This window comes from Salpingoeca rosetta (assembly GCF_000188695.1).
Source record: "Salpingoeca rosetta unplaced genomic scaffold supercont1.24, whole genome shotgun sequence".
In the NCBI taxonomy this organism is placed as follows: domain Eukaryota; class Choanoflagellata; order Craspedida; family Salpingoecidae; genus Salpingoeca; species Salpingoeca rosetta.
Genome location: NW_004754910.1, coordinates 640,500 through 651,201, shown reverse-complemented (window position 1 = coordinate 651,201; position 10,702 = coordinate 640,500). Strand labels below are relative to the sequence as shown.

Below are 10,702 nucleotides of genomic sequence, written 5' to 3'. Positions count from 1 at the left end.
CGCATGCACAGGTTGCATCGCCTGCTTTGTTTCCAGATTTGGCTGTATTCAATTCAATTCATGTCAATGCAATAAACACACATGATGATAGCAGGCACTTGGAATGTAACGCCAGAACAAACCCCAGGTTTGGGCTCAATGACAGAAGGAGGCGATGGGGGCCGTGGTCAAAATGAAGCGACAAGTAGACGTTGCATGTGAAGAACACAAAAGTCTTCCCTGTCATTCACAGCTGCCGTTTCTGTTCATGCCTGCAAGCAAGCGAGCCAGTGTGTGTGGTGTGTGTGTTGGGTATTCGTCAGTGAGAGCTACGCGGCGTCAACGGTGAAGAAGACAAAGAGCAACGCAAGCACCGAGACAGCAAGAACCAAGCAGGCAAGCGGTGTTACGTGACCACGTCCGTGCACGCAAACACACACGCACACACACGCACACACACACACACACACACACACACAAACTTACACACACACACACACACACAAACTTACACACACACACACGCACACACACACACACACACACACACACAAACTTACACACACGCGCGCGCGTACACACATATGATCATCATCATCACCAGCACCACCGTCGCCATTCAACGCACGTGCGACTCTGCGTCGACGACAGCGGTGTATGCCGGCGGGCGGTCCACAGGCGTTCCAGACGTGATGCCAGACGTCATGTCAGTCGTGGTGGTGGTGATCTCGGGGCTGGTGGCTGTTGTGGCGGCGGCTGTGGTGGTCTCTGTCGGCGGGGATGTTGCAGACCGCGCTCGCAGCACCTCATCAGGCACCCTGGCGCAGTGTGTGTGTGTGTGTGTGTGTGTGTGTGTGTGTGTGTGTGTGTGTGTGTGTGTGTGTGTGTGTGTGTGTGTGTGTGTGTGTGTGTGTGTGTATTAGTGGGTGTGCATGCGTGAGTTCGGTCTACGGTTTAAATATTTATGCAAAAAATAACACGAACGACAGTGCCTGCCACGCACATAAGTTAAACCCTGATCCAAGCACACACACACACACACACACACATATGAGACACACACACATATGACACACACATGAGACACACACACGCCGCCAGAGGCCTCACCGCGATGGAGTGTCGTGCGCAACGCCGGGCGGCGGACCAAGCTCAAACTCGGGCTCATATTGATCACCGTGACCGCCACCACGTGCTGCTGCTGATGACGATGACGATGATGATGATGATGATGTGGTGTGCGGGAAGCGTTGCTTCTGGGACTGCGTGCACACGCCTGTGGTCTCGTTGGCGTTGAGGTTGAAGATGACAATGCCAAGGAGGAACGAACACACCCACGCTGCCGCAGCGATGTGCACCGCCGTGCTGTCTCGCAGCGTGGGCTGGCTCTCCCTGGTGGTGGTGGTGGTGGTGGTGGTGGTGGTGGTGGTGGTGGTGGTGGTGAGGTATATAGAGGCGGGGAAAGGGGATAAGCATGCGAAAGTACACGAATTGGACAGCACACGCACACATCAATACACACGTACACACGCACTCGCACGCACGCACACATCAACACGCGTGTGACTGACCCGTTTGCGAGCTCGATCCACTTGCGGTCCTTGTTGTAGTCGAAGCGAATCAGCACAATCCACACGGCAAAGCCAATCACACCAAAGACGGCTGATCGTGGATGCAGTGTGGCGGTGGTGAGTGTATGGTGAGTTGATGGTGAGTGTGTTCCAGCACACAAAGAGTGGATCCCACACAAACACAGCACAAGCTACCACAACCACGCCCCCTCACTATCCTTCCACACGTGTGTTCGGGGCACATTGTTCAACCTGCGGCCATGGCGGGAAATCCAACGGCATCCGAGTCGCCGTTACCATCCTCGACATCGATGCACGTGAACAGAGCAGCAACGCCCAGCCCTGGCCACCAGCAACGAGTGCATATGTGTGTGTGTGTGTGTGCGTGTGTGTGTGCGTGTGTGTGTGTGAATACATGATACCAATATGGCTGTGGAGAGGGCTGCACAGGGCAAGAACGCTTGATATGGCTCGCGGTGCAAAACACGTAGCTTCGCAACTCACACAAGACGGCCATGATGGTAAAGGCGATGGTTGTTTTCCTGCGGTGGTCGCAGCTCCCACACCCATACACTTCGGCCAAGTGGTTGGTTCGCTTCAACGCAGGCGGGATGGCATCGCTGTTGTCTGTGTGTTTCGAGGGAGGGGAGGAGGGCGGGGGAGGAAAGAGGCAAAGCAAGTGAGCAAAGTGTACAAGATCGCAAACGAAAGGTAAACAAAGTGTACAAGATCGCAAACATGAAAACCAGGCACACACCCACACATACACACAAACACACACAACCACACACACACACACACACACACACACACACACCCACAAGCACCAATCACATCGCATAACTGACTTGCTCATGCATGCACCCACATCACATGACAGCCCGTCACTTACATGCGTAGCAGTTGCTGGTGATGTTCAGTTCTGGTGGATATGAGTCATACCCGCACACTTGGAAGAGACCATAGTCCAGATGCGTGCCAGAGATCTGACACAAAGAAAGCGAACAGAATGCAGATGTGTGAGGTTTTCAACCGTCATCTATGCCATGACCACCAAACACAATCTCGCAAGGCACACACACACGCACGCAGCACACGCGCGCATTTGCAGTGTTTAGAAATGCATATCGCCGCTGCTCACCAGCAAGTCGTCGATCTCCGCCCAGGTGTTGAGGCTCAGCGCCACAATGAACAGGATGAGCGGCACCAGGACCAGCATCAAATGTGTGCACAGCACCTGCATCGTCGTTGTTGGGGTGTATGTCAACAACAACTGTCTGTATCCGCCTTCTGGGTTGGCAAGCAAGGGAAAAATTGACTTTATGAGAAAGTCATTTTTGCCTTTGTGTGCGAGGGTGGGAAGCACACACAAGCAAGCGTTTGGAGAGAGGACACACAAGACACACAACACTCACTCCCATCCACTCACTCGCTCGCTCATTGTCCGCCGTGGGACACATTCACATCAAGATGAGCAGCAAGGACGGCAAATGGTACAGACTGTGTGTGTGTGTGTGTGTGTGTGTGTGTGTGTGTGTGTGTGTGTGTGTGTGTGTGTGTGTTGAAGTGAAGGTGGATCAGAGATTGTTGTGGTGCGTGTCTGTTTTTGCGTTGCGATCTCTTGCCAAACAACCCAACACCACCCTCCCACTGACACGAGCAAACACACACACACACAACGCGCGCACACAACGCACGTACAAACACGCATGCGCAACAGCATGCCTGCGGACGAAGCGTCAGAGCTGTCCTTTCAGTTTGCTGGCTTCGAGCAAGCCAAGGAGGGCCACATCGTGAGTGATTCTGCAGCAAAGACACTTGGAGGATATGTGTGCTGCTTCTTATGACCGCCAGAGTCCCATACACCCTTGGTTTGTTTACGTGACACATGTGCATGTGTGTGTGTGTGTGTCCACAGGTGTATGTCTTGAACGTAACGCGAGGCGCACTTGGGGAGACCATCCAGGTACGTGTGTGTGTGTGCCTGTGTGCCTGTGTGCGTATCAGAGATCGCACTGATCTGGATCTCCGTGCTTCATCAGCTCACCTCGAATCGCGACTACGCATGTGTGTGTGTGCAGGTGCGGCACCGCTACAGCGACTTTGCCGCCTTTGCTCAAGAGATGAGTGCGCTGAGTGGCATGACGCTGCCGCTTCCTCCAAAGAAGATGTTCGGCAACACGGACAAGGCGTTCCTCCAGAAGCGCATGCAAGGCCTCAAAGTCGGTGCTGTTGCTGCTGCTGCTGTTGCGATGTATTGTGTGTGTCTGCGTGTGTCTGTGTTGTATGTTGTGTGCGCGCGTGTGTGTCTGTGTGTCTGTATCTGTGTCTGTAGGTCTGTGTGTGTGCGTGTGTTTGTTGCTTCTGTGCCTGCAATGCTGAGACGTGGCATTGTCAGTGGTGGTCAGAAACCCTAAGCATCACTGCTCACATGGATGTCCTCTGTCACACCACGACATGTGCTCCATCCACAGCACATGCTTGATCTGATTGCGGCACACCCAATTCTGCGACTGACACTGCCGTTTAAGCGGTTCCTCGATCCAGCGACATATGGACGGGACTTCCGCAACAGCGCCGAGCGCGGCCTCTTCATGTTCCTCAGGTGTGCCTGTGTCTGTGTCTGTATCAGGTGTGCCTGTGTCTGTGTCTGTGTCTGTGTCTGTGTCTGTGTCTGTGTCTGTGTGTGTGTGTAGTGTGTGTGCGTGTGTGTGTGTGTGCGTGTGTGTGTGTGTGTGTGTGTTGCCGGTTCTTGTACCTCCCAATGCATTCCCTCCTCCACTTTCTCATCTGGATCCACAAGTCTCTTCCTCTTCTCCTCCACGAGACACACTCGCACTCACACTCACACACACTCACATATATACATATGTGTATATTATACACCACCACCGCCACCGCCACCGACCCCTGGGTGCAGGTCCGAGGCGTCGTGGCGGGTGCTGGAGCAGCTGTACGGTATTGGGTGGCGCGTCACCAAGATGCACGCAACCGTCCTCAACCAGGGATACACCTCCCAGGACCAGAGTGCACCCCAGCTCCTCACATGGGTACGTTGGGTGTGTTGTGTGTCTGTGTCTGTGGGTGTCTGTGTGTGGGTGTCTGTGTCTGTGCCTGTGTGTGTGTGTGTGTGTGTGTGTGTGTGTGTGTCTGTGTGTCTGTGCCTGTGTGTGTGGGTGGGTGTGTGTCTGTGTCTGTGTGTGTGTGTGTGTGTGTGTGTGTGTGTCTGTGTCTGTGTGTGGGTGTGTACTTTTCTTCGCCAAACGTTTCCATGTCAATCGCTGAGCCCCTAACCTCGCTTCACCCCATGTGTTTGCATGCGTGTGCGTGTGCGTGCGTGTGCCTGTATGTGTCCCAGGTGCCCATCCCAGCCACGTCCTTTGTGCCCACAGAACTCCTCAACAGCGTCCTCAAATACATTGCCGGCATCTCACACCCATTTATCGCTGGAGGTGTGTGTGTGTCTGTGTGTCTGTGTGTGTGTGTGTCTGTGCCCTTGCTGCTGTGACTCGCCTTCTCACACGTTTGCATTCCCTTCTCCCCCTTGTTCCCTTCTTTCCTTCGCTTGCCGTTGCCTCCAATCACCCATTCCATCACTCTGCCCACTATTTCGCCCCCCCCCTTCCAACTTCAACACCAATGCAGCGTCTCTGGGATGTGTGCACGGCGCTGAGGAGCCCGGTGCCATCCTCGTCCGCGCCCTCGCCCCAAAGGTGATGCATCGCGCATTGCTTGCTTGCATGCACTGCTTGCATGCATGCACTGCTGATGCCCTCAGTGGCGGCTGTGGCGTGCCTTGCGCTGTGCTCCCGCAGCGTGACTTTGTTGCTGTTCTCATAGCTGTCACGATTGTTGCTGTACCAGGGATCACTTCGCGACCTCATTGCACGAAACAAAAACCCAAAGGTGCGGTGCAAGCACACATTTCCGTGCGCACACACACGCACACACACACACACACACACACACACACACACACACACACACACACACACACACACACACACACACACACTGGCTGGTGATTTCACTGCACTGCTCCATGACATCAGCGCCATCGTTCCTTGCATCAAACCTCACCACCACCACCACTTACAACATCCACCACCACCACCATCACAATGCCCATCACCACCTGCCCAGCTGCCGTTTGCGCGCAAGTACGTCGGCAAGAAGCCAAAAGGTCTCGATGTGCGCACCGTTCGGCTCTTTGGCAGACAAATCCTCGGTGCGTGCCAGCGGTGGCGGTCGTGATAGTTCTTGTTGTTCTTGTTGTTCTTGTTGTTCTTGTTGTTCTTGTGGTGGTGGTGGTGGTTTGCATGGTGTTGTGCTGTGCACGCTGATCCATTCATGCTCTCTTTGCTGTGTCTTCTCCGGCTATTTGTTCGCCACAATCTCACACACAATCACGCACACACACAATTTCACATACAATTTCACACACAATCACAATCATACGCACACAATCCTATTGCCACCGCCACCAGAGGCGCTCAAGTTCCTGCACGACCGCGGGCTGCCGTATGGGCATCTGCATGCAGGCAACGTCCTCGTCATCTCGGATCGATTCTGCCAAATCACAGACGTCGAAAACGGCGTGCTCGGTGCGTTGTGTGCGTTGTGCGTTGTGTGTCTGTGTGTGTGTGTGTGTCTGTCTGTCTGTCTGTCTGTCTGTCTGTCTGTCTGTCTGTCTGTCTGTCTGTCTGTCTGTCTGTCTGTGTGTGTCTGTGTCTGTGTCTGTGTCTGTGTGTCTGTGTGTGCAGGCTTTGTACATCTGTTTCACCGCTTCCTCTTCCCTCTCATCAAGTATCCATCTCACCCCCCCCCCCTGCCGCGTGTGGTAGGCCTGCCATCGTTGTACAGCGGCCACATTACGGAGCTGAAGAAGATCTCAACGCTTGAGCTGTGTGACGTCTACTGCTTCGGTCAACTCCTCTACGAGGTCACCGCATCTGTGTGTGTCTTCGGCTGTGTGGATGTGAACATGGCGAAGTTCGCACCTACCTTCTCAAGCTGACGTTTATGTGTGCGTGTGTATGTGTGTGTGTGTGTGTGTGACTGCCTGATCATCTCCAGTGTTCGCGCATTCCCTCACACGCACATCTTCCTCGCCTGCTGTGCAACGTGACTCACCCCACCCACCCGTGCGTCCGTCCTTCCTTCCCGCAACCACCACCGCCCTTGATCACGGCGAGCAGATGGTGTTTGGGCAGCCGCTCGGGGCGGCCACGTGTGATTTCATTCCCCAGGGCGCAGCAGCAGGTGGGCTTGATCATGGCACGCGTCATGATGCAATATCGACACGTGAACATGGGACAGCTGCATTGCAGCGTGCACGCGTACTGACATGTGGTTGAACAGCGTCTTTTCTGCGCACGCTTGTTTCTTCATCCATCTCGCCACACCCGCTCACTTACAGTTGCACACACACACACACACACACACACACACACACACACACACACACACACACACACACACACACACACAAACAAACACACACACACACGCACAACCGCGCGTGCATGCACATAGGCCACAGACACGCGTTCAGGCACTCACAAGCTCTCTATGTCTGTGATGCTATCCGCTCGCTGCCGACAATTGCGCAATTGCTGCAGGAGCCATTCTTCAAGGACGTGGACCTTGGGCAGGTCGAACGCTACAGTACACGTACACACAAATACACGCACAAACCAACGCCTACTGCTTCTTCGACTGTGCCTCACGCTCCTACAGGGGCGAGCAGGGGGGGGGGGGACATGCATGTAGAGCGGACAAAGAGTGTGCACGGCATGGGGTGACAGCGGGTGGGATGCGCTTGCGTGTGACCCACTGTGGCAGTTCTCATCGTCCATCATCAAGACACACTTCACGCACGCACGCACGCACTTCACACACACACACACACACACACACACACACACACACACACACACACACACACACACACACACACACACACACACAAAACACAATCACGGCCAATGCACGCCATGTTAACCATTGCGCACCTTGTCCAGCTTGGATTTGAGGGCCAGCACCTTCTCCTGCGCCTTTGCCGCCTTGGCCTCGTTGTCGTCCATCAGCTTCTCATATCGCTTGCTGCGCAAACATACAAACGCGCAACACGCAAATCAGGAGCATGACACACGTTTGAGCGGTGGTCATGGGTTGTGGCAAGCTCGTCAGCTCGCACGCTCGCACGCATGCACGCATGCACACACGCACACGCACGCATGCACGCACGCACACGCACGCACGTGTACACTCACTCACACATACTCTTATACACTCAATCACACATACACACATACATACACACACTCACTCACATCTCCGCCTCGATGTACTCGAGTCGCTTGCCCACGTTTGTCTGGGCCTCTCTAGAGTCCTGTGACCACGCAAAAGGGCACAAAGCATGTGAGCTTGAGTTGCAATGCAAAACAAAGAAACTTCAGCCAATGATCAGACCAACCCGGGCCAGTCACGCTCTCGTGCTAACCTGCTTGATCAGCGCCGGCCCCATGAGTTTGTACACAGTGTCGCCTTCCTTAACGAGATCCAGCTCCTGGATTTGATTCACCATCATCGATCACGCCACACGCGAACGCAACAACGCTGGCGATTAGTTCAAGCTCAAGCAACGCCCGTAGCGTCATCAGAGAAAGCAGAGTAAGCAGAGTAAGCAGAGCTGGCAAGATAGGCAACGGCCACACATTCAGGCACATCACATGAGCCCCTTCTCGCGCCCATGCAGGGCCGTGCTTCCCGCCCATCACACACGCACACGCGCGCGCACGCGCGCACCTGCTTGACCATCTTGTTCTCGGACAGCTGGGTCTGCAGCTTCTCCCGTGTCTGAATCAGGCTGTTCTTCTCTGTTTATGGGCATAGCGTGCACACGCACAACCAACACAACAACACCAGCAGCAGCAGCATGAGCCTACATATATGCACGCACGGATACCAAGCAGAAATCGCTGCAAGCTGCTGCAAGCTGCTGCAACAACTCCCCCACTCACACTCACACTCACACTCACACTCACACTCACACTCACACTCACACGCACACTCACACTCACACTCACATGCACACCCACACTCACACCCACACTCACACTCACACCCACACTCACACCCACACTCACACTCACATGCCCACTCGACCGACCTGTCTGCAGCTGCTGCATGCCGTCCAGCACCTCTCGGAGCTCCTTCTCGATCTGCGAGGCCATGGTTGGTTGGTGGGGAGGTGGTCGTGGTCGTGGTTTGCTGCGGTTGCGGTGGTTGTGGAAAAGTGGCAATGACTTGCTCTATTCGTCGGCACTTGGTGGTCGCTGCTCAACTTTGCATCCTTGGCTTTGCTTGCTTGTCCACAACAAAAGTTGACGATGGCAGATGTGGAAGAGACTCAGCCGCCCTCGCTGGACTATGGCGAGGACGACCTTGCTGCCCTTGACAAGAAGGAGAGTACATTCTCCCTCAGGTATGTTCGTACAGACGAAGCTGTTCGGTGGCACAAGCACCAACACAAATCACACACAAACACAAAAGAACCCCACGCACAGATCACACTTTACCCTGCATCTCACACGTACACGCTGCTTCACACACACACACACACACACACACACATGTACACACACGCACATGTACACACACACACCATGTGCTTTGGCTTGTCACATACAGGATGCAAACGTTGATGGGGAAGAAGTTTGAGGATGCCATCATCGCCATTGGGGAAGTACCCACAGCCTTTGTCGACGCGCTCACCGCGAGTGACGCAGCAGACACTGCACCAGCACAGCAGGACCCAAGTCACATCAAGATCACCGGTCATCCACCGCTCAGGGTAGAGGTGAGTTTGCTTTGCTCCGTCGTGCATTGCGTTCTGCCTTTGCTGTCCTCATTGCCATGTTTTATTGTGTTTCGCACGTTTTGTGTGCGTTGCTTGCTGGCATGTAGGTCAAGTTGTGCACAACTCCAACGCTCTCACACAGCCCTCACGGTGCTCACCGCCAACACAGCCCATTCACTTCACAGCAACATTTGAGATTCGCGGCTCAGTGGCAGTGTGCAAGTGTGAGGGCATGCTGCGATCCGATGATGCTGCTAGCTTCACCCAGCTGGTGCGCTTCCTGGATATGCGCGCGCGTGCGTGCGTGCGTGCGTGTGTCTGTGTCTGTGTGTCTGTGTGTGTCTGTGCGTTCGTGTGTCTGTGTGTGCGTATGTGCGTGTGAATTCATGCTGAATGTTTGCGTGCGTGTGTGTGTGTACGCGAGAAGCTATCACCACAGCGCCATGACCACAGCGTCATGACCACTTGTGTCTTTGCATTCCATTTACCCGACAACGCTGCGCGCGTTGCAGGTGCGGTCGCATGTGTCCGCCAAGCGCTACATCTGCTTGGGGGAGGCGGCCCTGGCCTCTTACCAGGCCACAGATCCGCCACAACACACGCCCATGCTCAGGTCGGCAATGCCAACATGATGCGTGGATGCGTGCACATGTGTGTGTGTCTGTGCGTGAAACCAACCCTACCACTCCTCCTTCCCCCCCCCCCGTCGACCTTATTCTGCCCCAACTGCCTGTAATTGCACCATTTCTCCTCATATGCCTCACATGTTTGCCCCAACACAACACAACCAACAAACAACACCAATGCTGAGGACAGGTATCTGGCCACCAGCAGCGAAGCATCACGTGCAGTGGCGTCGGCCCAGCGCCTCGAGCCCCCAAATGCTCTCACGTCCATCGCAGCAGCAAGTCAGTGGTGTATGTGTATGTGTATGTGTGTGTATGCGCGCGCGCGGAAGTGTGTGTGTGTGTGTGTGTGTGTGTGTGTGTGTGTGTGTGTGTGTGTGTAGTAGTGTGTGTGTGTGTTCAGCGATCCCACCATTGCGGAGCATGCTGGCTGAGAGCTCACAGTAGCTCGAGGCTATAACACGAAAGTAATGTCTGCACCAAACGAGACCGGCGTTGGAGGCGTCAAGCGCACGCACAGCTGCGCCTACTCGCTACCCGTGGTAAGTCACGAATGCCTGCATCAAAGAGATGCAATGTGAGACAAGACTGATATGCCAATGGGCAGCCGACCGTGCGGGAGTGACACTCGAACCAAACTTCTTTCTATTTTTTTGTTTATA

The 10,702-nt window shown here is 54.5% G+C and overlaps 4 protein-coding genes across 4 annotated transcripts in view; 2 read left to right on the top strand and 2 right to left on the bottom strand.

Moving 5' to 3' along the window:
• Positions 1–32: 32 nt before the first annotated feature.
• PTSG_08643 (uncharacterized protein) lies at positions 33–2,851 on the bottom strand. Its single transcript, XM_004990376.1, has 8 exons — positions 2,692–2,851; positions 2,443–2,536; positions 2,055–2,177; positions 1,803–1,892; positions 1,551–1,641; positions 1,090–1,371; positions 608–797; positions 33–251 (listed from the first exon to the last, which is right to left on the bottom strand). Exons 1-8 carry the CDS (start codon positions 2,791–2,793, stop codon positions 246–248), a joined length of 978 nt encoding a protein of 325 aa, XP_004990433.1. The 5' UTR covers positions 2,794–2,851; the 3' UTR covers positions 33–245.
• A 408-nt stretch (positions 2,852–3,259) lies between these two features.
• PTSG_08642 (SLOB protein kinase) lies at positions 3,260–6,896 on the top strand (the record flags this gene model as incomplete). The annotated part of the gene is made up of 11 exons (XM_004990375.1): positions 3,260–3,343; positions 3,632–3,772; positions 4,025–4,155; positions 4,471–4,600; positions 4,909–5,002; positions 5,196–5,263; positions 5,415–5,456; positions 5,694–5,778; positions 6,038–6,154; positions 6,395–6,542; positions 6,800–6,896. 11 exons carry the CDS (start codon positions 3,260–3,262, stop codon positions 6,894–6,896), a joined length of 1,137 nt encoding a protein of 378 aa, XP_004990432.1.
• Positions 6,897–7,206: 310 nt separating this feature from the next.
• Positions 7,207–8,851, bottom strand: PTSG_08641 (uncharacterized protein). The gene is made up of 6 exons (XM_004990374.1): positions 8,725–8,851; positions 8,361–8,431; positions 8,056–8,121; positions 7,886–7,944; positions 7,565–7,655; positions 7,207–7,283 (listed from the first exon to the last, which is right to left on the bottom strand). The coding sequence occupies exons 1-6, from the start codon at positions 8,786–8,788 to the stop codon at positions 7,254–7,256; spliced, it is 381 nt and encodes a 126-aa protein (XP_004990431.1). The 5' UTR covers positions 8,789–8,851; the 3' UTR covers positions 7,207–7,253.
• PTSG_08640 (uncharacterized protein) overlaps positions 8,852–10,702 on the top strand; it is a 2,512-nt gene continuing 661 nt past the window's right edge. The window contains exons 1-5 of the mRNA XM_004990373.1: positions 8,852–9,039; positions 9,246–9,414; positions 9,584–9,685; positions 9,927–10,027; positions 10,231–10,322. Coding sequence (XP_004990430.1) covers positions 8,945–9,039; positions 9,246–9,414; positions 9,584–9,685; positions 9,927–10,027; positions 10,231–10,322 — 559 coding nt within the window. The 5' untranslated portion in view covers positions 8,852–8,944. The remainder of the gene's footprint in view (positions 9,040–9,245; positions 9,415–9,583; positions 9,686–9,926; positions 10,028–10,230; positions 10,323–10,702) is intronic.